Here is a 27,500-nt window from a genome sequence, read left to right as displayed (position 1 = left end):
ACCCTTAAGCTGTTTGGTCTGTCCTGCAGAGCCTTCACTGCACCCCAGCTGTCCCCGAGTCACTGTTCACACCTTCACATTTCTACAGGCAGAAGCTTCCATTTTGCAGTGTTCCTTTCCTGAATTTACTAGCCAGGGCCTGACGTTTCAAATACAGTTAAAATTATGTGTTTATTCTGTTTAATTCAAGGAAACGTGATCAATTAAGAAGAATAAAACTGGATCTCTGTGAATTACTTGACTGAGTTGATGGCAGTTTCGGTCAGTGTCCGCTTCCCTCCTTAACTTCATTTCATCAACCAAGTTTGCCATTGTTAGTGTGCAGGAGTTTGATTAAAATTCCTGGAGTTCACACTATTTTTTTTTTTTTTTTTTAAACCTGCATCTGTTTTCTGGTATTCCTGTGACATGGCACGTAACTGTGCTCCCAGGACTGTAAGACTTATACATAGGAATCTGTAGGTATCACCAGCTCCCATGTCCTGGGAAATTTGGCAGTATGTTTAATGTCCTTTCAGATCACTTGTGGTGAGGACAAAGGGGAAAAAAAGAAATTAGATTTTTTACTAACGTGAGTATTGTAAATGCAGTTTGCAAACCTGATATTCTTCTCTTTGGGTATGCTAAATAACAAAGATCCTGTGTTTATTTTCAGAGACGTTTTTTGACTGCGGGTTAATGAATATTCTTAGTTTGTTCATAAAAGGTCCGGTTCAGTAACCAAAAAAATCGAAAGGGAACAAGCCTTTAAGAGTGGAGGCCAAGGAATCAGTAAAATAGCAAAAAAACACAGGTTCACATGCAGCGATGTAGAGATAGAAGGCAAGAAAGAATTTTTAGCAGTCTTTAGATGTTGTCTCCCTCCTTCATAGCTTTGCAGTCACTGTCTGTGGACATCTTTGACAGCTGTGTCTATCACAGCAGCACTAAAACGTCTCTTCTTTCCTATTTAGGAGTATTTCCATGTGGAAAAGCAATATTAGATTCTGTTTTACTTTGGAAATTAAAGAGAGTCCAGTCCTACTATCTATTTGGGTATTTTTCTCTATTTTCAAAAATGTTTTTAGTTCATTGGCAAAATGGAGAACTTTGAATATCATCATCCTGACACCTGATAATACCAGTGCCTGGGTTAAGAGATCATATGGCAGGAGCATCCTCAGCTACTGCAGCACTGTGGCAGTACCTTGGTCACCTCACGTTGTCCTTAGCAAACTTCTGGTTGTGATATTAAAAAAAAAGAAGTCAGCAGCTGTTTAGGTCCTGCTGGTTGTGTTTAGTTTGTCCATTTATGTTAAGATCAGTGTTATGCCCAGATTGTCTTTTAATTCAATCACTTGTCAGTAGACTTTCCTAAAAAGTAAGAAAAATTTGTAACTGACAGGCTGGCAAAGGTTTGACCAAGTGTATTGTGGTTGGACCATATATCAGGGCAAAAGACAAATATGATTGAGTGCTGTGTCACGGCACCACATGTGGGAAACAAATATTCTGCACAAAATCTGTAGGAGCAAACTGCAAATTTGTTAAGCTCTTAAAGAGCTTAAAGGCTTGTTAGCATTTTCTGACAGAAGCCCACTGAAGCAGTGAACAGAAAGAGCCAAAGAGTCGCAATGGCCGATTCGGAATTCAGATTTGCAGTTCTGTTCAACGTCCTGCTCCATACAGGCACTTATGTCTCGTGCTGAGACTGGGACCAGGATGTCTCCTGGCAGCCTGGGAGCCTCTTCACTCCATGGTCTGAGACTCCCTACAATTGAACAACTGTCACCTGTGTTCAGGGAATTCATCAAGTTCCCTTTTGTGAAACTGTACGAAAGTCTTAGTAATTTCTTATAAAGTGCTGCTGTCCTTTGGGTTTTTGGATGGATTCTGCTGAAGTGGCTGAACTCACGGTATTTGGGTCTAACATGGCCATCTGCTGCCTGACCAAAAAGGGTTTATTTGGGTTTACTTTGCCCGAGATGGGTACCTGATGTGAACAGCTTCTTGTGGCACTGCCAGCATAGGACAAAGACCCTCCATCACCCAGATGAAGCCCCTCATTACTGTAGGTACTAAGTGAACCAAATATGCATAGGAGGAATGAAGATCAGGTTAGATCAATAATCTGTTAAAGCACTTGGTTTTCCTTGTCTTCTCACAGGTTTATAAAAGCCTAGTAGAAAAAAAATCAGCTCATACTAGATATAGTACTAAAAGTAAGAGTTGTTTTAAAACAGAACAGTGATGAGGATAAATAAATCTGATGGACTCCCAGTAATGTTGGGTTTGTTTCTACAGACCCATGTTATTTCTTTAAAAGCCTGCCAGTGCAATTTGAAAAGCTAAGTGAGGTTGAACACTTTTTCTATCTTCAACAGCAAAGATGTGCTTAATAATTCTGAATGAATCTGTTGCTTGGGGTAAACTTTACCAATGCTTCCTTCATTCTTCAGGCACTGAGATCAGTGATGATTATTAAGCTTTGCAAAGCCATCATGGGTCAACATGTGCATGATAAATGGAGCTATTATTGTACATAGGGAAACAATTAATGTGTTGCTCCATATGGTAGGATGTCCATTAACACGCCCTACTAGTAATGCAAGCCAGAAAGGATGTAGTAGCATGTGCACAGGTTTTAAGTGAGGTACAAAGGAAAATATTCTAATAATCTATTCAGGCACTAATTTGAAAGTTGTATTTTTCTTTCTTTCCTTCCAGCCAGCAGGCAATGAGCTCTGCTCTGAATGGTGGGGTTATGCAACTGTCCTGATCTGTACTCTTGGTGAACCATGCTCCCTGCTCTGCCTTGCAGGAGGGAGCTGGATACTTGAGGAGAAATGCCGTGTTCAATACTCATAGCTCATTACTCCTTTTTAATATATATATTCTATGAATTCAACTAGCTAGCTGTAGAATCCATATGTGGACTCATGTCTGGATTAATTTTTTGTACTGTGTAACGGGAAATAGTTCAAGCTGTCAGTGCAGATACTGCATAAAATTGTTAGGGGTGATAATTTCACTGTGGTATGAAAACAGTGTTACTTCATATTTCCTAATTTAATTTTAAAACCCCTCCAAAAAATGTCTGTTTCATTTCCTCTTTCAAGTTTCTCAAAGAAGAGTAACCCCTGTCTAACATATGCATGCTTCCGTATGCTATGGCAGCAGCCAAGTCTTTAGGCCTGTCACTAATGTGAGAAGAGAAAGGGTAGAGCAGAGTTTGAAGGTATTGGGGAATCCCAGAGTAACAGTGGCCTCACTTGTTTGATGTGCTTTCTGGTCATTTTTTAAAAGATAGCAGTTTGGTTCTGTTTTGGTGCAGAAGCTTTGTAATTTAAAGATTTCATTATCAGAGCAAAATGTAATTAACTCACAGTAGCATTCCTGTAGCCTCCCAGTTCTAAATGTTGTCTTCCCAGTTTTGAATCTGCAGCTATTCCTGCAGGAGAAAGATCTTTCTCGTTACATCAAATGGCACTCGGGACTTGGGTTTGATCTCTGCCAGGCAGCAGTTCCTGTGTGTAAGGAGTGAGCGATGGAACACCAAGCTTACTGCACGCCACTCCATCAGCTTGACTTAATTTTATAAGAATTCTGTTTGTGCTAGAGTCAACGAATTTAATTAAAAAACTTAAGCTTGTTTTTAAAGCTCAGTTATTGCTTTCCAGTTTCTTCAGTATTGTGAAAAATTTTTAATAGTCTTTGGTTACCCTTTCAGGGTTCTTTGTTAGACAGTTCATCTAAGAAAATCTTCAGGTTAATAGATTTTCTGATTAAAATACTTGAGACACAGTAGATATTTTAATTGTCCTGAGATCCATTTTTCTTGAGAGTCTGTGGCAATGTGCAGTCTGCTTTTTAGAAACACTGATTGATGAATTCTGCTGTAATTTAAACTAAAAGTTAATAAGACAGGCCTACATAGATCTGTTGCAAGTTATTAGACCTGTAAGGCACTTTAATACATGCCATTTATTATTCAAAGAAGTGAAAGCCAAAAATGTTTCATGTGCACTAATAAAAATTCAATATAATTATTTCAGAGAACTTCAGGAAATGCAAACGGTCAGATAAACTGAATTTATTAAACAATATCCAGTGACAGGAATGCTGATGGACCTCTCAGGCTGGTGGTACCTTTGCAGTAGAAGTATGATACTATTGAAACTTCCTTTGCATAAGAGGTTTTTGACTGTTCCTTACCATTGAGTTAAAACTATGACATTCAGTGTTTCACTTTTGCTCTCTGCTTCAAAATATAAAATGTTGATGGCTCTGTCCAATGTTTTTCCTGAATTGCTGTGGATTTCTGTATCCCGAGGTTAAAGATGAGCTCAGGTAACAATAGCTTGACTGCACTTCCCGCTGGTCAGACTTGAAATCCAAGCCCACTCCTATGGCTGTCTCAAAAAGTTTAGGGTTTTCTACTATTAAAATCTTCCTTTGAAATAATAAATGACTACATGCTGTCAAAGTAGGGTCTGGAAAGGCCAGCATGTAGAATGGGCTGAGATTTCATCTGAGTGTAGTTGAGTTTTATAGATCTATTTATGAGATCCAATACTGTAATGATGTAATTTTACTTGTCTAATAAATGTAGCTGTACAACGAAGGATAGCAAACATTTCCATTGTGACCAAAATCCTTTAAACTGCAGCCACTTTGATCTCAGAGCTCATGCTATTTAATAAATGCTGGCCATTCTTCTAACAATCACAATTATTTAAAGGGTTTTCAAAAGGGATAGAGCAAATCAAATAAAACAATTACTGTTGTATCTCATTCTGAAGTTAAGTGTATTTTTTTATGTGAGTCTTGTTTAGTGTCTCCTCCCAGTTTTCATCCATTATCACAATAATTGAGTTTGTAGCTGGAATTAAATTTATCAAATTGTGTTATCCTCTTTTGAAATTGGATAGGTATCCTGGCAGTGGGAGCTAGAAGTTAATCTGCTTTGCTAAAGCCTCCAGTGGCACAGCGGCAACAGGATTGAGAAGGCTCAAACATTTTCCTGTCACCCTGGACACGATGTAATTTCTCCTCAATCCCTTGTGCAAATAATGACATTTGAATCGAGCATTAACAGGCTTAATTACTTTAAAATTGTCATTTTAATTTACACTGATATAGTATTGATCATACAAGCAGAGATTAAGCTGTTCACTGGAGCAGATGATGGGGAATTAAACATTAAAGGGTCCTCGTGGGGCTGAGAGGCCGCCCAGAGAGTGCCAGGAGAGGAATGATATTTCTCCGTAATGAACTGGCGGCATGCAGGGACATGAATCTTTGGCCTACTGGAAAAAGGGAAATAATGGGGTTTGGGAAGCATTTGCAGGTTATTCATTCGCTGCCATGCACCAATTCTCCAGTGATTCATCCACCTCACCAACATTTATTTATCTAGCAAATTCAGGAGCTCTGACCTTTCTGCTAAGTACATTTAACATAAGACAGAGTGGAATATTTCAGGTGTAACTTTTTACAAATATTAGTTATTGTTTCTTATTTCTGACTAATATTAAACAGAGTTATTTAATCTGCCATCCATACTTGCACCCATTTGCGTGACTCATGATGAGCAGACGGACTTCATAAAGAGATCCAGGTATTGTGGGACTCGATGAGGTCCTCAAAGTCCTTGACCTCATTTAGTTACGGTCTGATTTTCTTCTTTGGCAAACCTGAATTAAAGTTAATTTAAGGCAAGCTGACATGAGTTTACACGGGTGATTATACAGCGTATAATAGCAAAAATGATGACTAATCCTTGTAAAACCTCCATCCTAAAAATGTCACCACTCTGGTAGGGAGCAAGACCAAGGAGATATATATGGAATATTTCAAGGCTAAAAATTTCATTTCAGTGATTTGGATTTGTCTAATAATTTATTGAAATGTTGCTAGGAAATAAGTATTGCTATTTTGATAATTTACAGTTTAAAAATTAAAAATTAAATGTGGATACTAAATTGCACAAAATCGATTTTGTGTTTTTATACGTAGCGGCAAAGTTATTTTTTTTCCCTGTCCCAAGCTAGTAGGCTAGTGTTCCTTGTGCCTTACATTTTGTTTTTATCAGGGAAAACCATAACCAGCAGTGTAACTATGCAGGATACTGGGTGAGTCAGGGTATTTGTAGTCACTGCAATTCAAAATCAAGTGTCTTCTTTCTGAAAATGGACATTTTTCTTATTTAAGAGAACAGTAGGGCCAGATCACCCCCATTGACTCCAGGTGTTAATTTTTTTTTTATTTGGTGAATATGTAAATTCCCAAGGAAGTCCATTGAAGTCAATAGCAACTGTGGACTTGTTAGTGTAGCTTCCTTAGGAGGTCATTCCTCTTGCAGGTAATCAAGGAATTGATCCTTAAAAGTGAGGAAGGTGATGCAATCTGGGAAGTTGAATTTTCTTTTGGCTTACTTGTTTTTTGCTTCCACTGGAAAATGCTTTGAATAAAAATGTAATCTGGTGCTAGGCAGAAAAAGGCAAGGGTTTAGGATTCTAAAACACGCAGCAATGATTTGTGCTTGTTTTTTTTAAAAGCAACTTCTTTTGAAAACTAAGGAAATTTGTGTTTACGTATTTCTGTATCAGAAGGGATGTTTTATTTGGGATTTGGGGGAAGATCTTTGGGTTTGGGTTTTTTTAATTACAGACTTAGGAACATACTTGGTTGCTCTTAGTTCTCTGTGGGCTTGGCTGATTTTAAAGGTTTAGTAGTTTTTGCTTAAAAATGTTCCTGTTTTCACTGAAGACTGAAATGCTGAATCCTGCAGTGCAAGTGAGGAAGGCCGTGCAGTGGTGAAGTGCAGCATGGCTGGAAGGGCTCAGGCTGCTGAGTGGAAGCAAAGGAAATTGGAAAGAAAGGGCAGCTGTGGCTGAGGTGCAGAAGGGGGATGTGCAGGCACAGAGCTGCCCCAGCACGAGCAGCCAGGCGCTCGCTGCCTCCAGGGTGCCTGGGAAGAGCTCCCCACCGCCTCCCTGTCATGTGTCCATGTGTCCGTGCACCCGTGTGTCCATGTGTCCGTGTGTCCGTGCATCCGTGTGTCCGTGCATCCGTGTGTCCGTGTGTCCTTGTGTCCGTGTGTCCGTGCATCCGTGTGTCCGTGTGTCCATGCATCCGTGTGCCCCGCGCCGCTGCCAGCGTGTGTGGCCGGGCGGCTCCGGGGAGCTTCTGTTCCTGCTCCTGGAGGGAACAGTCTATCTCCAGTTCCTTGTAGGCTAATGTATTGCTGCAGACACTGGTATAGACATCTGAAATATAATTAAATGGCAGGAATGGTCTATTTGTCTAAACAAGACAAAGCATGCAATGGGTTCATTTGACTTGAAACATGTAATTAGCATAACCCTTCTGGATGCTTGTTTTATCATTTGCAATATAGTAAATGATTGATTATTGTACTGTACCTTTTGAATGTCATTAATAGAATTGTTTTGTCCCCTTGATTAATATGTTGCCTCAACCTCAGAATAATCAGATTAAACTAGGTTGCCTTGTTCCTTCTGACTTGGAACATTCTTATTTCCATGCACCATCTTCTCACAAAGGCCCCATGTAGATTGTCTTTGGTGCATTTTGTTATCTCCAATATTTCAGGATACATCCAGCTGGGAATCTCTCCTGATGTATGGAATCGGTGTTGCTATAAAAATGTATTTTATAAGTTAGTTAACTACAATCTTCTAAGTTAAAACAGTTGGGGGGTGGAATTGGGATGTTTTCACTACAGTTCCTGTGACAAATCAAGCATCTGGTGTCCATACATGTTCAGACCTTTCAGATATTTTAGGTATTATTTCACATCAGGGATCTCCAATTTTGAATGTGTGATCCATAAGACATTAACGGTTTGTTTTAATTTTTGTCTTATTTTCTAAGCCAAACCAAATTACACGAAAGCCTGAGCCTTGTTCTTTGCAAGAGTCAGTATTACAGTATTAGTTGTGTGATAATTCACATTTGTGATCCATAAACTGTTGGCTGGATTAAATCACTGACATCCCAGCAGCTGAACAGCTTTTGCTGCAGTGATATTATCTGATCTCAGGTAAAGGAATGTTTCTTTTCATTGAACACATGTATTTTAACATATTTAGGCATGAAGGCTGTTTATCAGATCTTAGTCCTAAGTCCAGAAGAACTTGAGTTCTTGAGAGAGAACTTGAGTAAGTATTTGAGGTTAGGGCCAGTCACTGCAAAGCAAAGGCCAGACTGTGGGTAAGCCATGTGCCTTGGTCTTGTGCTGGGAGAACTTGCATCTCCTGAGCCGGGCAAAGAGGACAGCGGGACACAAAGCCTGACTTCTGGGAGCGCAGGCCCCTCGCTGTATGGAAACGGTGTGTACTGAGTGTACAGTGTGTGTACACATATGTACATTAAGAGATGTAATGAACATTCAAAATGTCTTGACAACAAAATGTGAATGAAGCATAAACTTATGCTCCAGGATTAAGATTTAAGTTTCTGTCTATCTGGGTCAATGTTTGAGGTTACTAAGTGTTTGAGTCATTGAACTTTAAGACTGCATTCATCACAGCTTCCTAGACTAATATAAATTTCTTCCCATTAAGTCAATAAGCGTGGTTACATCAGACAGCAGTTCTGTCTAGAAACTAAGATTAATGTCCATCATAAAAGTGACATGAAGAGACAACTTGTTTGATTTATACAGACTATTTTTATCTTCTCAGTTTTAAAGTAAAATTCAAGTTATTACTTCTATTTATATAGAGGTTTTCTTTCTCACTTCCACTATTACTGAAGCATTCCTTTCAGATGGTGGCTGCTTGGTAATCCAGGTGTGAGCCTGTAGGATAAAAAGCCCTTCTTGTGGATGTGCTAATGGCACAACTGACTGATACCTTGTGCTCCTTTGAAAGAGCCCTTTTTTTTTTTAGGCCTTTTAATTCATCTGTTTTCTGTAAGAAAGCATATTCCAGTTTAAAAGTGGAAATTTGTTTCCATTCATTTGTGCTCAAATTGACATGTAAGAGCGCAGTAACTGTGGTAGTGCAGCAGCACAGCGTGGCTCTTGAGCCTGGCTGTAATTCCAGGCTGGCTGAGCGTGTGCCTCCATCCTTTGGGTTGTTGTCAAAGCCGTCCCTGAGCCCACGGTGCCCGGTGCCGTCACTGCCAGCTATGCAGGAGCATTGGCATCATCCTGAGCAGGAAGAGATCTGCAGTTAATGCCCTTGGAGACTGTAGTAAAGTCAGGCCTCATCTGCAAGTTTGGAGGCTTCTAGTCTGCATCACCCATGCTCCCTTTTATCAACTTACATGTGATCAATAAGCATGTTACAGAGCCATGAGCTTTATTTGTGCAGTGGACTTTTTGTTATTGATGGATCAGCTTCACAAAGTATGTTACAGTGCTCTGCTGTTCTTGGAATGCTTAAAATATTTTTTTTTTACTGTTTCCTATCTCAAAGTTGGAAAATAATGGTAATATGGTGGTGCTAGCAAGGCAAAAAACAGGGTTTTAAGGCAGTGGTGACAAAACTAGTAAATGAAGTAATCTTAACTCTCTTTTCATATGCTCTGTAGAGTCCTTTGATTTTGTTTTCCTTTTTGAATTGTTTTTTAAAAGTCAGGCATGCACATTGAAATGCTGCCTTTGTAAGCCAGGCCCCCACCTGAAGCTGGTAAAGCCTTTGAGCACAGTTGTATTGTTTCTAGTTCAACACCTTGAATTCCCTTGTGGCAGTTCAACAGCTGAAGTTTCATCTGAGACTTCCAAAGGTAAAGCATTAATGGAAATGATTAATTACAGTTACAAGCAAAATGTGGCAAACATATTTCTAGGAGGTTCTTCCTAAACGGTTAGTGATATTTCATTTGTGAAATGGGCTTCTGCAGCAGGGAGAGTGCCATCCTTCCAAGTTCTCCTTACCACAAAGCTGGATTTCTGCTTCAGGATAAATCCGAGCTGGTGTGCCCAGGCAGCTGGCAGATATGGGCACTTCCATCCTAGTGCCTTGTTCATCTCCAGGCTCTCACCAGGATAAGCAGATCAGAAAGAGTAAGCCAGCATTTGCTTTCTGTTCACTGTTTATGTGATGTTTGTCATACAGGGGCAGCCTCACAAAGTGAGTTCCCTGCATGTCACAAGTGTCCTACCTGCAGCCACAGAATCACTGGAGTTTCTTTTCCGAGCATAAGTAGAATCTTTGGGATTTCCACAGTGAGAGGATGCCTTTGCTGGGAGCCCAGCCTTTGCTTGTCTCTGCTTCACACAGACCGTGCTCTGGGACTTGTCAGACCCCCCCGCAGTGAAACGAGGAGGAGGCAGTGGAAACAGACCATAGAAAACCTTTTTTTTCACTCAGACTTTGTAGGATGTTGAGACGAAAGATAATTAAGGAGTCCTGTTTGCTGTATTAAAAGTGAGTCAGAGAGTGACAATTTCTGGTTTGTTTATAAGCAATTTGTTTGGATTGCCAGAATTTTCAGAGAATAATGGCCTTGTCTGTCATCAGAGCAATGGAACCTGCCTGTCTGTAACAAACTTCAAATGAGTGCGCTAAATGCCTTCTAATTGTAAATAGTCAAGAACGAGTTCCTTTAAAATATTACTGCCTTAAACCAGTACACCACTAAACTGGGTATTTGTTCAAGTTGAGATGCAGGCATGGCTGGTTTGGGGTGCACAAGGCATGTCAGCATTGCTTTGAGCTTAAATCCAGGCTCTGCACTGTGCCAGGAGTTTGAAGTGGTGGTCCCAGCAGTTCTTCTATTGCTAAAAATCGCAGCCCAAGCAAAGTACTTATGAATGTACAAAATGTACAGTATTATTGAAATTTTAAAAATCAATTAAAGCTTTTTTGTAATTGTCCACAGGCATTGCATGCTCTGGTTGAATGGCAATTTGTAAACTGTTTAGGTTCATTGTTGCCCATCTCTTAGCATTGATTGTCCTTTAATTAACTTATCTCTATAATGCATATAATGTGATTCCCAATAAAAATTACAGGATTTTAATTGAAATTGAAAAGTTCTGAAAGGTAGAAATAAAAATAATATGTGTTATATATGTGCATACTCCAACCTGCATGGACATTCTGAAGAGACTTTAATAACAAGGCAGGTTTTCCATGTGATTTAATTACCAATAGACTTAACTGAGCATTTAAATTAGAAGAGTATAATCTGGTTTATTTCATAAAGAAAGGCTTTACATCTTTATGTCCTTATTGATTTGCCAATACCATTTAATGAGTTTCAGTTCACAAAAGTTACATTAGTTGAAATACATCTTTGGGATTGGTCTATGTAGCTTTATTTTGGAAATGCAACCGCTTGAAGAAAATGATGAGCATAATTTAAAATTAGTTACAATGAAGTATTGCTCTGAAGTGTACATGAAGAAATGCAAAATGGCAGCATGCATTCAGTTATTCTGCATAATCCAATTATTCTCTATAATTCCAGGAAAACTAGTTTCTTGTCAGTAATCCTGATGTTTTCTTACGTTTGCTAAATCAAACATGCTGCACATGTTTTCATTTACACTTTTACTTTTAGTTTGCATACACTGGAATTTTTTTTAAGATTCTTCATAACTCAGTTTTCAGTATTTTTACTGAACTGTGACAGAGTAATCTTAAATTGTTGTACTATTGCTGCTTTGGTTTATATCACTATTCCTTTATGGAATCAGTGCAGTAACTGGTGCAAAGGGCACAAGGGCTTAAAATATCTAATCACATAAATCGCATTGCTCTTCATGTCAGTGAAGTGAAGCCTGTTAGGAAATACCAGGTTTGGCTCCTTGTTAGCAATAATAATAATTTTTAAAAGCATACAATCTGCATCTTTGTCTCTGGCTGAAATGGCAGCGTACAGAGCAAGGCAGTGCAGTCTCTGCACTGGGTCAGTTTTGTTTGCTCAGTCAGTCCAGTGACACACGTACAAGGCTTAACACTAAGTCTCTGTATTAACAGCATCAAATAAAAGACAAAAGCTGGGAGAGAGACTTCCTGGTTTTTAGTGTAAAATATTTTGTATAAAATTGCATCTACTCGACCTCATGGTTGAGTACCATAATAACCATGTAGAAAAACAGTAGAGTAGAGTAGAGTAGAGTAGAGTAGAGTAGAGTAGAGTAGAGTAGAGTAGAGTAGAGTAGAGTAGAGTAGAGTAGAGTAGAAAAAAATAGTAACTTTGTGGTTATTTTTTCTCAGTTGGCATGTAGGCTTTGTGCTGGATTCTGGCTTTGGCTCATGATGGCATCAGTGCTGTCACCAGCAGCATTCCTGGACAGCAAGCTTGCCGTTGTAGATACTGGATTTGCAGCTGTGTTACAATTCTGGCTGTGTGGCTGCTCAGGAAGACTGTTACAGAAGTACCAGGTCAGTGTAGCTAAGGCAAAGGCACCAGAGAGGCACAGCTGAAATTATTAGTCCCATCTTCTCCAGCAGATTACCATACCATTGTGTTTTCCTTCTTCATCTGTGCAAGAACGAGAAATGATGATTTCAGTGTCCTCGAGGTTGATGCCCTTGCAAGAAGCTGTTCTGTGCCTCAGACCTGTGACCCTCTTTTGAGGCTGCCTTGTTCTTCTGCAGTTCATCTTTGTTATGTTAATTTAAAAATTTAACAGGTTTATTAATCCTGCAGAATTTATTATAGTCAAACATGAGATATTATTAAGTTGCTATTGTACGGAGCATTTACCTTCACTGTTGGAATGACTTGTCCTCTGCATTGGCAGACACAGAAACATTCATTTTGTTTCCTAATTAGGAGAGCTGCAATCAGGAACCATGACAGGGTTCAGCTCCTTGGTGTACAGCATGCCAGGTTCCATAGTGCAGGCTTTATAAAATTCTCTTTAATTCAAGAACAGAATATCATTAACTTTGTAAGTGGATGAATACAATGGACAAGCAATTTAATTAACTTCTAACATTGGATGTTGGACAGGAGACAAAATGAAATTATGCACATATTTCTTATGCAGGCAGTCAACCTTGAAAGGAGCTTGATTGTGATGGGTCAGACAAGGGGACAGCTTTTTCCAATTATTTGATGTTTAGTCCTAGAATATGAAATTTGAAATTTGGTACTTTGTAAATCAATCATCTCTTATTTTGAGGCAGCTACAAAGGCTCTCTGAGATACAAAACAACCGCCAGTGACTGTGACATGCTAAATACAACCTTTTACCACATGGTACTTTCCTCTTTGTAGATGACCTGTATAATGCTAAATGAAATGGGCATTAATGCCACCTCATCAAATTGAATTTGTCATCTTGAGTGTATTATGTAAGAATATATCAATGAAATACTGTATTGATTTAAAGTTTTCAAAATTAAAATTATTCAGCATCAACTCAGGGTAGTAGGAGTCACGCAGCTTACCGGTCTCTCCGAAGATAAAGGACCTTTTTTTTTTTTACTGGAAGAAAACTGTGGTAAAGCATTAAACATCCAGCAGTCTTTCCATCTGCTCAGAAGCCATCCAGGTTGGGTCCCAGTTCCAGAAGCACTGCTGAGGGCAAACCCCATCCTGTGTGACACAGTGGGGAGGGTCTGACAGTGGCAGCGCTGCGTGGTGCACAGCAGGACGGGGTTTTACCGATGCTGCTCTTCCTGCCAGCTGGCCCCGGCTGCAAAAATAAATGTGAAACAGAATATAGATGAAAAATAATATTCTGCACTTGCGTATTACCTTCTGCAACCTGAGATTCAAGCTCTGTTTCTTGAAATTCAGGAAGTGTTGCCACTATCCACATGATAAATCTGGATCTTTGGGTAATTTTTTGAGGTTGTCAATAATTTTTAACTTCCTGTGGAATATTTTTGGCTCTCCATAAGGGTCAACACTGAAATAACCATGAGCATTTATCTGTGTATCTTTTGCGGAGAACTTGCGCTTATTCTCTGCTGTGCTCACAGTTGGAAATTAGACTTTCTTTCTATCCCTTCCCATCCTGAGGAGCTGGTGAATATTCTGAGCAGGGCAGGGGGTTTGGCACTGTCTTTGAAGCCCTCGGTGCATCCTTAGGAGAGGCTTTGCCTCTCTGACCACACTCACCCCTTGCCATCAGGCCCGTTAAAACTGACTGGGGCCAAATGCAGAGCATGGCCCTGAACTGCAGTTCTGTCTCCTCTATTCCGACAGCCTGCCTTCTGCACTGGTGCAGAGCCAAGCTGCGTGCCTCTTATCCTGATTGGGGCCTCCAGAGTGCTTGAGTAATAGAAATATTAAATAACAACGTGATTAATGACTTTGTGAAGGCTCTACTTTGCGTTCAGGAATATTGATAAGTGGCGCTTTTTATAAGTGCTCAGCACACATACACTTCCTTTAGCTTGGGTTGGTTCCTTGGTCTGTCACTAATCTTGGTTTTCAGAAAAAGAACTTCTGTCTGATTTTTTTTTAATTTAATTGACTTGTAATTAAAATATGAAATCTTTTTGTGAAATATGTCAGTATCAAAAGTGGCATTAAATATTCTTTTTCCGTGCATTAGGTTATATATAGGTTATTCATTTACTCCCTGGACGTGTTTATATATAGCTCAGAGGTTTTGTTTGTTAATTTTTCTCTTCTTAAATTAACTGGTCCCAAACAATGTTTTAAAATTGAATATGACTTTTCATTTGCTGTAACAAAATTATAAAGAGAAGGTGGTAGAGGTGGATCATGTTAGTTGAAGGTCCCTCATTTTGTTAGTCTTCAGAATAGGAAAATGAAAGCTGCTGGGGCTACGTTTTTGTTCCAGAAAATGCGCTGTGCTGGTTGCTGTTAGCAGAGACCTCTCTGAGGTATCTGTAATGACCAGGACTGCAAGCAAGTTCTTTTTTTATGTTGATCTCTTGAGTAAGAATTTTAATGACTTGGGATTTTAGATAGCTTAGACTTTTGGAAACAGTTACTCCTGTTTGTCATGCAGACAAATCTCAACCTTCAATGAAACCTAAACAGATAACCCCATTTGAAAATACCTACATCTTGTTAAAGACACTAAACAGTACAAGCTATAAAGCTATGTATGAACACTTACGGATCAGTTGTTTCCTGAATTGCATTTAATTTGACTATTATAAAAACAAAACCAAAACTAAACAGAATTTATTTTTGAATTATTTGTATTTTTTTAGTGGCAAATTTGTAGTGATTATCCCCCTTCATAGTTCCACTGTTACTGGTCTCACACTTGAAAGGGCTGCTCTGAAGAAATAAGAAGGAAGAGTGAGGAAGCAGTGCTTGATGTTACAGGTATGTCTGCTGATGCTCAACTACAATTGACCAGCAAAGATTGTGGCATTAAAATGAGGATGTCTGGAAAGCACACTAAGTGTGCTGACAGCTCACTGAAGCTGGGAACATGGGCAGTGTGAGGTGATTCACCTGGGACAGAGCAGTCTGAGGTGGAACTTCCCAGCCTCATGCAGGTGTACAGCTGGAAGAGTCGGTCTGAAAAACTGGCAGATCATGAAATAAATGGATTACAAATAAATTAGAATTTTTTAAGGCAGAAGAACTTCTAAAGACAAAACCAGTATGTGGAAATTATTTTAGAAATGCAGAAGGATATTTGGAGGTATGGATCTAATACAGTTATAGTCAAGAAATTCCCAGGATTTCGGGTCTCCTAGAGCTGACACCCTTTCTTATCCCCACCAGCTGCATCTGCTGCTTCCAGAAGTCTCTAATGCTCCAACAAAACTGACTTAACTGGGAAGTGGGTACTGGAGACATTGCTAAGATACCGGTGCAGGTGGCTTCTTCACAACATGGGTATTATAAGCAAAACATATGTATTATTTATTTATGGACATTGTATGTTTAGATTATGATGCATAGTATTCGTTTAGGTTTTATGGAGAAGGAGAATCTGCAGTGCAAGTCCTGCCACTGGTTTTACTCCTTCTGAGTGGACAATTTGGTTTGTTTTAATGGAAATATCACATGTAACTGTACAGGTGTTTTTAATACAGACCAAGGTCTGTTTCGAGAGAGTTTTTGAAGTCTGTCACTGAGTAGTTGGAGCCCACTCACTTTGACACTTTATTAAAGGTGTAATTATTCAAATACTGTTGAAATGAAGCTGATACCTGTGTTTGTGGTACAGAGCTGCAGGAGCGGTGTGTAATTGTTTGGAATGGTCAGATTGGGCTCCGTCTGTCTGCGCTTCAGGTGGAGCAGGGCTGTTCAGGCAGTCTCAATGGCACTTTAATTGTATGTGCTTTAGCTGATAAGTCTAATTCAGGAAATGATAAATTGCTGGACACCTAATTTGTTTGCAAATAAGAAGTGATAGAGTACTTTATAATGAGTTGATCTGTGTACCCAGCCTGGTTTTTTAACCTTGAATGGGTATTAGACGGTTGGTATTAATTTGGCTGTAGTGGATTGAGTGTGCACAGAACCACAGGCAAAAACTGTACCATCACTCGTGTGTGCTGGTACTTCACCATTCACTGTTCAGGTGTGTTGGATCCAGCCTGTCCTGCAGCCTGCCCTTCCTTTGGTTTTGGGAAAGTGGCAGTTTTATCAAAACCGACATTTTATGGTAAACTAAGGGCAGGTGTCTTCACAAAGTGTTTCTAAACTGCCACAAAAATCCAAGATAGTCGTGGCTTGTTTCCCAGAAGAATTTTGGAGCTGTTTTGCTGTAGTTGTACCCATGGCAGGGTACCCTGCAGACCAGGTGCCCCATCAGCTGGGGCCATGCTCGGGTACCCCCACAGTCCCTGGGAAGCCGGGCCTGGCCAGGGGCTGGAGGGCACCCATAGCCTGGCAGCCCTGGCTGAGGTGGGGGGGGCGGCGGGCAGCCCCTGGGCACAGGCAGCCATCGTGCTGGTCCAGGCCCCTGTTTTCTCCCATTTCAGATTTTTCTGTTTAAAGTCTCTTAAACTTCACTGTGACATAAATGAGTCCAGACTGGGAGTCTCCGTGCCGTGCCCATGGCAGCTCAGTGTGACATTGCTGTCAGCCTGTCTGGGGTGGCAGCAGCAACCAGTGCTGGGCTGGTCCTCCGTGAGAGGTAGGTGGCTGCTCACAGACTCCATCTCACTAATGGAAAGCTAATGCCTGCTCTTGATGTTCAGGTTTATAAACATGTGAAATACTTTTTTAATTGTTGGTAGCAGAGCAGGCGGACAATCAATAGAGTCAGGCGTGCCAAACTCACTGTTGACATTCAGCAGAGCCAAAAAGGCTGGTAGGAGATAAGGGCTTCCTGTCAGCAGTGCTTGTGCTAATTCATATTCAGACATTGTCATGTTCCATGATAAATGAATTCCTTGAACTATATTGATATAGTAGGTTAAACATTGAAAAAGTTGGGCTGAACTTTGACTTTAAATATTCATTAAAGCTAATTATGGATTTTATGACTACATGAATTACAGTTTCTGTGTCATCATTGGCAATTTATTTTAAATATATTTAAAGCAATCTTTATATATTAACTGTCACATTTAGTGAGGTAACATAGTAAATGTTTACTCTGTACAGTAATTAAACTTTTATTCATCTATTTCCTTTTTGCATTAAATCTCCACAGTTGAAATGGTGGACTTTAAAAAGAAATTATGCCAATTAACTGTTTTAAAAAAAAAGATAGCTATTTAAATCTTCGAACTTTTGTGGCAAAATTTCTGTATAATTAAAGGAATAGTGCTTTTAATAATGCCAGATCTGTAATCCATCAGAACCAATTGTTTCTCTTGCCATCAACTAGTTTTCCCAGATGAGTCTTTCAGTATGGAATAAGGAAAGAAATCTCTACTACCATAATGAGTATCATTCTGGAACCCAATTAAATGCAGTGAATGTTCAACTTCAGTCTGCTAACAGGGAGAAGATGCCTGGTTTTTGCTCCATAATACATTTTTGGGGAGATGTGAAGCTCTTCTAATGAATGTGTTCACCTTAGGTTAAATGTCGCTCTCTGTGTCTACAGCTGCAGTACAGGTCCACACGCAGACATGGTAGGAATAGCCAGGTACTTCTGTCAGTCCGGAAAAAGCATTTTGTTAATAGCAGCATTGCCTGAGATAAAATGCCTGGCCTTTCCCTGAGCTCCTGAGCATTTCCGTAAGGGCCATTCTCACAAAAGCCAGGACGTGTTTGCCTGTGTACTCTGCAGTTAGTGACCGTGATATCAAAAGAGGTCCTAGGAGTTTACAAAGGAAATTTTCCCTGCTGTACCTACCTGATTATGTGCTGGTCTGACTGATTATAGGGGTGTTAAAGCCAAGCTGTTGGTTATAGTGAGCGGGGGGGACAGCAGAAGAATCAGTTTTACCATCTTGTGTGTTTCTAAAGAACTTGGCCAAGCTACAGATGAGTATTGTTCATGATGTGCCACCTGACTTTCTGTTTTGGTACTGAGTTACTGACAGTGACTGTGTGGTATTTTCTCATGGCCACAGGTGTTGCTCTGAAGGGTCTGTGTACTTCTGGGTGTAACTGGGCACCTCAGGCTCTGATGAAGTCCTTTCTGTCTTGTTAGCTCCTGACTTTATTAGTAAGGTATAAATCAAGGATTCATAGAATCGTGGAATGGTTTGGGTTGGAAAGGACCTCAAAGCCCACCCAGTGCCACCTCTGCCATGGGCAGGGACACCTTCCACTGTCCCAGGCTGCTCCAAGCCCCAGTGTCCAGCCTGGCCTTGGACACTGCCAGGGATCCAGGGGCAGCCCCAGCTGCTCTGGGCACCCTGTGCCAGGGCCTGCCCACCCTCACAGGGAAGAATTTCTTCCCAGTTCACCTGGCTGATCAGTCCTGGGAATAACATGTGCTGTCCCTGTATCCCTGAGGATAGCCCAGGACAGACCTGGGCTGGTCTAGAAGCTTCTGGTAGTACTGAATACAATGATCATGATATGGTTACAGACTCAGGGGTTGCCATGTTGGCCTGATGAGTTGGGAACTTTCTGATCTGAGCCTAACTGTGAGCTATCCATTCATCACTCTGCCATAAGGCTACTGAAATAGAATTCATGACCAGTCTGTTTGCAGACTGCTTGGAAGATCAAGCAGAGAAGCCTGTGGCTGCTGCCTGCACTTCATTCCAGTGAGACATCCGGTGCAGCAGAGCGTGTGCCATCCCCTGTGCATTCCTTGGGGCAGTAGTGCTCCGCTCAGGTTCAGAGCAGCTGGTGGGAAGTGTTGTGCTGTGTCTGAGCCCTGACCTCAGAAATGAGGGTGCTCTGGATGCTGGAGATGAGTCTGCAGACCGATCTGTTCGGGGGTGACTGCAGCGCTGTCTGGAGGGGCACAGCTGCAGAAGGTGCATCATCCCTGATGTGTGGAGAAGTCAACCTCAGGGGCCCTCAGTGTTGTTTACCAGGTTTCTGCTCTAGAAAGGCTGTGGTGAGAGGGCTGCACTATTCCCGGATCTGCTGGTTCGCTGTGGCGCAGCCACTGATGTCACTGGAACTGAGGAAGGAAGGGAGGGACAGTGCACAAGATGACAGCTGAGGTTCCATTTGAGTAGAAGCACCAACTTAGAGGTGGCGTGGAATTTGTGCTAACAGCAGAAGTCATCCATTTCAGCAACCTTTCACATGGAACAAATAATAGCTTTCTTTCTTTTTGTTTGAGATGTTTAAAAGTTAAGATGTTGGGGTGGTTTATAATCTGTAATTGTGTTCCTGTGTTGTATCAGTTAGATATTGTATCTGCTGATGCTGCTGTATACACCAGTACTGCTTTTTCCAAAGGGTATTGAAAATGTAAATAAGAAAATAAAGCAAAGCTCTTAGACTTTAAATTAATCTCATTTAACTTTATTGTTAAACTGACATTTTATGAGAAATAAATTGAATTAACATAATCGCCTCAACGAAAGGGCCTAGGCAGTAGGCCCTGAAGGTTTTATATATTTCATTGTGTTAGGGCAGGGAATTGTAAGTGCACTTCATCATTTTTACAAGTTTACATTTATGTACCTAAGCCTGATTAAGTCTATAACAATGCGGAATAGCGATACGATAGCAAACAATAGCAATAGCTATAATTTCCTTTCCATTATAGTTTTGATTCTTTTTAGTGGGGTGTTTGGAATTGCGCAGTCCAAGCCTCTCTGAATGTTAGTGGTATCAGTTCCTCAAACTTGACAGAGTTACTTCATCACTGTCACAGATTCATTGTGCACTAGTACTTGATACTCAGTGCCATAATTGTAGACTATCAAACCAAACTTTTGCTGCATAAGTCTTAAAAATGAATTTTTAAAAATGAGATTAAAGCTGTACAAAGTCAAGCAATGAGCAAATTATGACACTCAGAAATGAAGTTGTAGCTTAAGCATGAATGGCAGTACTGTTTTTAATAGAGTTATGACACCCTAAGTGAAACGAGGTTTAGAGCATCTGATTTTTTCTTGGTTTACTTGTTGATATGCGACATAGAGAAGCTTCAGAGTTCATAATTCTGTCACCTAGATTTAAATTGTCACCTTTTTTTAACATTATTTGTGCCTGATTTGGATAGGTCACTATTTCCAAATATTTTTTTTTACTTAGTCATAGATTTTCATCTCAGCTGTGACCTGGGGAATTCCAATGAGAATGAAGGGAAAAGCTTACCAAAAGGGTGGTCAGACATGGGAGCAGTAGCTCAGAAGGGAATGCAGGCTCCACCTCAGGAGAGTTCTGAAACTCCTGGGCAATGCCCTGAGCAACCCCAGTGACAGCCCTGGAGACCTCAAAGGTCCCTTCACAGCATGATTCTGCTGTCCTGCATTGTGGGGATAAAAGAAAAGCTCTCTTAAAAACATCACTTAGATGTTACAGGTAGGCTGGATTGCCATGTGTTACTGTCATAGCCTAGGATTTCCCATTGCAAGATCCCTTTTTCATTTGCTTTTAAATTTTTCAGACTTGAGGCATTTGGAATGGTATTTTCCAGGTGCTTGCCAAGGCTCCTTTTTCTTCTGAAAGGCATGTAAGAAAAAAAGCTGTATCCTTATACTGAGTTCTTAAACAGTATTATTATTGTATAGCATAGTTACCTTTATATATGTCAGATTTTGCCCTATGCATTGAAGAAAGAGATGGGCCAGATGGGAATATCAGGGGGCAGTGTTTTTGTCTTGTACCAGGATTTGTCTTTTCCTGGCTGCGTGTCCTTGTTGCAGCACACTTAACCTTGAGTCCTTCACAGGAGTGTCTCCTGCAGTTCCTTGTTCACCTCCTTCACGTTATAAAAAAGAAACCCAAAGGCCCAAGGAATCTGCCTGGGTCACAGGGACATGTACTCATCAATTAAACATGCAGCAGTGTTTTCTGTTGGATGGACTAATATGTCAAGGAGATGGGCCGGACCTCATGTTTGTGCTTTTGACAAATCAGCAAATGTCTAATCTCTGGATGTGCAGCATCTCATAAATAATGCAGCAGTCACTGAACCAAGCACTGCTGTGCTGGGAGGGGCTTTGTTGTTGGAGAGGAAAAGATGGAATGAAACTAAATCATCCTTTTTGGTTAATGCATTGCTTCTTTTATTCTTCTCAGTGAGAGTTTATCCAGTAACAGGCTGGTTTTCTCAGTTTCTGTTCGGTGCTCAGATGTATTTAGAGGCTCATCAAGTTCTCATTTTAAATTTATAATTTTTTTTTTTAATATTTCACTATAAAATCTATTTGCCCTGCTTTTTTCTCTCTTACTTGATTTTCATTTACTCTCTTCTAATATGTAATTTTCCTCTCATTAACTGGGGAAAAGCAGCAAATGATATGTCTGTGGAGAAGTCAAAGCAAGCTGCAAGCTCACGGTACTTGTGTGTGTCATCGTGGCAAAGCTCCCATGACACAAATGGAGCCAGGAAGGGACTGTGAGCCTGAGCACCAGAGCTGGGCAGCCCCGGAGGGTCACGGGAGAAGGGGCATGTGGAGAGGTGCGGGAAAGCTCGTGGGGTTGTCCCTGTTGAGGAGCTATTTAAGTTTCAGGGTAGGGAAAAGCCACGTCAGGCTGTGTTGGGAGGTCGTGGAGCCTCTTCTGCAGAGGCTTTAGGTGCAAGATAGAAAACTTCAAACTTGCCCTTGTTTCCTGTACCACAGACTCTAAAAGCTTTGGTTTTGCTCTGAAAGTGAAGGAAAAATCGTCAGGTTTTTGTAACAGAATTGAGGGTCTAGGTTTGGGGCTCAGACATCTGTCTGTGCCACCGATCCCATCCATCCCTTTGGTGTTTAAATGTACACCTGTCAGGGCCCTTATCATGGTCAGTGAGCTGTTAAAGATCATCTTTATAGAGACTGATGAAATTTCAGAGAAGCAACAAAAGAAATTAATATTTTTATAGATCTTAGAAAATGTAAACATCAGTCATTTTATTTATTAGTATTTAATTTCTTTAGTTTGAGGTTTTTTTCTGATTGGAAAGCCTGATGCTCTTTTTTTTGAGTTTCGTTAGCCAAAGTATATATTTTTATAATTTCATGTTTTATTGTTGTTTTTTTTACAGGCTCTAGGAAGTTTTTACTTTCTTCATGAATCTTTGAAAAACATCTACCAGTTTGATTTTAAAGGTAAGCAAAGGAACTAAATGTTTTTAATGGTCATTTGGCTTTATACATCAAGGCAGCTTTTCCATCCTCTTTTCTGATGGTGGTACCTGGCAGTGTTTTCATGTTATGCAGACTCCTGTATAATGCAGGCAGGTCCCTTGGTGACAGGTGTTGCTTTTCTTACCTTTTGTAGACCTTTCAGAAGAAGTCTATGAACCGGCCACAGGTTGCAAGCCAGAGCATTAACCATTCCTATGCACCTTAAGGTCCATAGTGATCCCTGAGGATTTCAGAAGAGCTCTGAATGGCCACAGGGTTCTTCCATGTAGATCAGATACAGGACCAAGACCTTAACTGTCCAGCAGTGATGGTCATTTTGCAAAGCAGCTGAGGTAGATTTATGGCTTAAATTACTTGGGAGCAGAGCAGGTCAGTAGGAGGGTGGCACTGTTTTAACCCACACTGATCCTTCAGGTTGGAGGTCTTGCTATGTCTCACAAGTTTGAAAGTAATGCTAGGCTATATACGTTAAATATGAAAAATATCATAGAAAATTATTGAATGCTTCCTGAGGTGAATGTAGAAAAAATTGTATAAAATTTACATTATTTCAGTTGAGAACTCTATATATTTAATACAAAAATATCCTGAGCTTCATTTAGCTTACCGAGCTGAGTCACATTAATGCTACATCTAGCGTCCCATTAATGTGAGGCACTGTTGAAATGATGGTGACTATGGACTGAACTAATTGTCCTAATTATATAGATTCATTATTTTTGTTCCCAGCAGACAGATTCTCTCTGCTCATGTAATTGAGGGTACAGGGTCTTCCTGCGCTGAGATGTTTGAACAGTAGTTCTGTGTATGTACAATTCAAGACTTAGCCAACGTAAGTCCTCCTGTTACCTCTGGGTTCAGTGCTGAAGGAACATTTTTGCTATAATGTCACAGACAGAGTGATTTTATTTCTGACAAACCATGTGGGAACACTCCACAGTGGAGTCGGCACTCCTAAGAGAGGTCGTACCCAGGCTTTGTCCCAGACAAGAGCAGTTCTGCAGATGCTCAGTAATGAAGCGTGCACATGGTGGGGACACTGGGGGAAGCTGGGGGGCTCCCAGGTGGTCCCCGGGCCCCGGGTGGAACAGTCTGCAGTCCTCTGCTGTGGCTGTTTATTCACTCTGCCGTGCAAATGGCTTTGTGTGCCAGTGATATGGGAACTGTCTCAGCACACCTGAGGCCGCAGCTTCATCCCATCAGCACTGGAGGAGCAGCGGCCGTTTCGCCCCAGATGCCACCTGAAGGTCCCTCCCAGTGGTCACAGCAGGAGATGTCCTGCTCCAGCAATACCTGACAGGGAAATGACAGCTGCTTTAGGACAAGAGGAGCTTTCTGGATTTGTTAGTCCTTTGTTGGCAGCTTATTTGCTACTGTATAGCTTTTAAAATAAAGTGTAAGAATTTTTTAAAAGTGAGAAAATGGGAGGAAAAAGCATAGAGGAAACAATTAATAGGAAAACAGTAAATAGATGCTTGTTCCAGAAACAAAATTCTTTAAATGGTCGCTGCTTTGTTTTGCTTGGCAAAACCTTAGCAGAGCCAACTGGAATGTGAACCATGCTGATAAAGATGTGTTTGGCCCAAACATCATTTAGAAGGAAAAAAATTCTTAATAAAAATCCAAGGAAATGGGTGAATGGGTGTTGTAAGTCACACGCTGTTCTCGTAACGTAGAGCAGATCCGTCTCCCAGCATAGGGTTTGTAAAATATGACCCCAAAGGCTCCCATCGTTCAGGGGAAATGTAAAACTTGCCTCTTCTCTCATGACTATTGACGTTTTCACAGTGTATTGAACTCTTAAATCAGAAGAAAAATCCAAATGGATACAAACATTCTCTGCACAAAAATCATTATGAAATTCTGGTTCTACTCAAAAGCATGCAAAAAATAGATGTTTATACACAATTCAATATTCCTGGAACATCACTGTTGCTTTTCAAAATTCACTGCACAGTTGGATGTGACTGAATACAGACTGGAAAAAAAAAGATTGTCCCTGTTTTTCAGGTCTCAGGAAGGCATATCTGCATTTTAAAATAAGAACAGTTTTCTCCTGCAGCCTCACATACTATTTGCTATAGTTTAGATCTGTTGGGCTGTTTTCACAGTGGTCAGAGGCCCGAAAGTTTGCTTACAATTTAAACTAGTGCCAAGCTGTGTGTTCTGAAGGGATGTCCTCCAAGAGAGGGGGCTTAGGCCAGTTCCAGTTGACCACTTCTGTTTACAGAAAGAATCTTGTTCTCTGGCATGAAGTCAGAAATGGAGTAGACCTGGTTTTAGTTGGAGACAGGCTGCGTTGCCCCTGTGTGCACTGCTCAGCAGTCCTGTCAACAAGCCTCTGGCTTACACGTGGTGTCGATGCCACGTGGGTCATGGGGAGGTGCCTCCCTTAGCCAGCTGCTGCCTGTTATTGAAGTTCTCCCAGCAGATGCCTTCAGTTCTTACAGTCCTGCCAAATCTTTTCTGTAACCCAAAAGACATCAGGATCTCTGCTGACACTGTTAAACTTGCTGAAAGAGGCACATCCATCCACAATCTACTTAGAATGGTGCCAGATCAGTTTACCAAGATATTTTTTTAGTCATCCTGTGGGAGCCAGGCCTCAGAGTGATTGGCACGTAAAGAATGATACCTCTTTTTTCCTCGAAGATGTAATGCTGCATTATAGTAAATGCTTCCTCAGATATCCAGTAGGACTGAACAGTTTAGGACTCTTGATAATACTTGGTTTGGAGTTTTCCTCTTACACATTCCCAGCTGAAACTCAATCCAGTTGAGTAGGTCCAGCATAACGGCAGCTGTAGGTCAGCTGCCCAAGCTCCTGTGTCAGAGGAGTTAAACTACGTCAGTTTAAGTGGTTGTTTATCTTACTGCTCTTATTTTAAAACTAAGTCAGGTTCTCACCTTAGATATGCCAGTACATTGTTCTCCTCAGGTGAGAAGCCAAGGATGAAGTGGATCAAGAAGGAGAACCTCTCATTCATGAGCTGAGTAGATCCATAGGAGTCTGTGTGGTTTTTGTCTGTGATGAAACTGTTTGTTAGAGACTTTGGAAAGTGATGTGCATCACCACTGAGCCTCTTGTACAAATCCAACACCCATTCCAGCTGTAAAAATCCATGCTTCATGTGCTGATGGCCAGAAAGGGTTGATCTGAAGGAAGCTGGGGGCTTCAGGGTCTCAGAGCAGCTGAGGTGGGATTCAAGTGCAAGGCTGTACAGAGACCAGGCTCATGATTAGAGCTCCAGCACTTTATAGGGCTCTGGACAGTAGAAATGACAATACCATAACTGTGTAACTTCAAGCTGTCTGATATAAAAAGGGGTGTTTCTTTTCCCCTAGAACAAGTCAGTGCTTGCACATTTTTGATAAGACCCTGTTGATTTACCAGCTGTTTTGCAGATGCTGCTTCTTTGCTAGTAAGTGTGAGAAGATGCTCATAATGTTGAAGTAATGTATGTTAATTTTGGTTTATCTCTCTTCCTAGCTAAGAAGTATAAAAAGGTTACTGGGAAAGAAATCTACTCTGACACTTTAGAAAGCACGCCCATGCTGGAAAAAGAGAAGTTTCCACAGGATTATTTCCCTGAGGTATGTACAGCACTGTGAAGCATTCCCAAATACTGGGTTTGATTCTGATTTTCTCTGACTACTCTTGAGCAGCTCCTCTCAGTGATAAGGGCAGAATGGAATCTTGGAATTTTATTTGGTTTTCTGTAAGTTTCTTGACACCTGTAATGTGTGTTTTAAGTCATGGCATGATGTACCAAATTCCAGCAGGAAATCCTTGTGAAGGGTGACGACAGTGATGAAAAGATTCCTTTGTGCATTTAAAGCCTAAGAAATGGTGCAGTGTGCCATGGTAGGGCTGTCTGAGGGAGCCCTGCTCCTTGGCAGGGCCAGACGCTGCCGTGCGCCTTCCGCAGCCACGGCTCTGTCCCGGTGGATTCTGCCAGCGTGGCCGGCACCGACTGCCAGCAAAGGGAGTTGGCACTGGTGCAAGGGCCTGCCTGACTCAAACACACACTGATGTTGTCCTCTAGGGCTGCCCTCGGACTCCTTTTGTGCTTGTTCTCAGAAGAACTGGGGAGTGCTGGAGGTTTGCAATTGAAGGTCTTGGCAAAACCAGAAGCACAAGCAGAACTGAGGGGTTTCTTCCACTGCACCTGCAAGTGTAGACTCTCTGATCTTTGATGTCTCCTTTAATTTTCTCAGTTTTAATTTCTTAAGAACATCTAGAACATGAGTGTTTAATGGTTAATGTTTTCTTCAAACCAAGTGAATAAATATGTTGAACTCCTGTAACATTTGTGGATCACACAGGCATGTCACTACTTTAGTAAAAGGAAGAACTAAATAAACTCCTAAAATTAATTTAGAATTTGTAAATATACACACTTAAAGATATTTACATAATGCTTGTGTGCTTGGCAGAGCATTGCATAAAATAGTTATGGGATTGATAGGGTGAAGGTTGTTCTTTTTCTTGACTTTGATGCTAAATTATTTATTTTTGTATCTCAGTACTGGAGGGAAAAGTGCCTTTGACATAATTTTGCAAAGTGTTTACTTCCTGTGAATAAACATTTCAAATACTTCTTTGAAGTTAAGTGTTACATCATTTTGCAGGAACTTGAGACGGTTCCTCGGGTGTTTGTTTTTCCCCTCCATTGGCTGTAGCAGTGTGGGTGACTGGCAGTGCTGTGAGTAACAGCTGCAGTGCTGAGAGCACTGCACCGCACAGTGAGTGCTGCCATTGTGCCTCACAGCACTAGGACAAGCTATGGATTGCTCACTGATACCCAGGGAGAATTATTTCCTCCTTTACTTCTGCTTTTGCTTCACTGTGAGACTGGCAAAGCTGTAACTTGTTCAGCGTTGTTTATTACCCCTCTTGCATCAACAGCTCTTCCCAGTCTCTCGGAGCAATGGTTAAGTCTTGGGGCTTTCCCACACAGGAGCAGGAAT

General features: G+C 40.9%; 1 protein-coding gene across 2 annotated transcripts in view; it reads left to right on the top strand.

The window, feature by feature from the left end:
- INPP5A (inositol polyphosphate-5-phosphatase A) overlaps positions 1–27,500 on the top strand; it is a 147,982-nt gene that overhangs the window by 28,625 nt on the left and 91,857 nt on the right. For both annotated transcript variants that reach the window (XM_017733823.1, XM_017733824.1), the window contains exons 4-5: positions 22,427–22,490; positions 26,020–26,123. In XM_017733823.1, the coding sequence (XP_017589312.1) occupies positions 22,427–22,490; positions 26,020–26,123 (168 nt within the window). The remainder of the gene's footprint in view (positions 1–22,426; positions 22,491–26,019; positions 26,124–27,500) is intronic.

This window comes from Corvus brachyrhynchos, unplaced genomic scaffold (genome assembly GCF_000691975.1).
Source record: "Corvus brachyrhynchos isolate BGI_N302 unplaced genomic scaffold, ASM69197v1 scaffold514, whole genome shotgun sequence".
Classification (NCBI taxonomy): Eukaryota; Metazoa; Chordata; class Aves; order Passeriformes; family Corvidae; genus Corvus; species Corvus brachyrhynchos.
The sequence above is the reverse complement of the archived record's forward strand: the minus strand, read 5'-3'. Positions and strand labels throughout refer to the sequence as shown.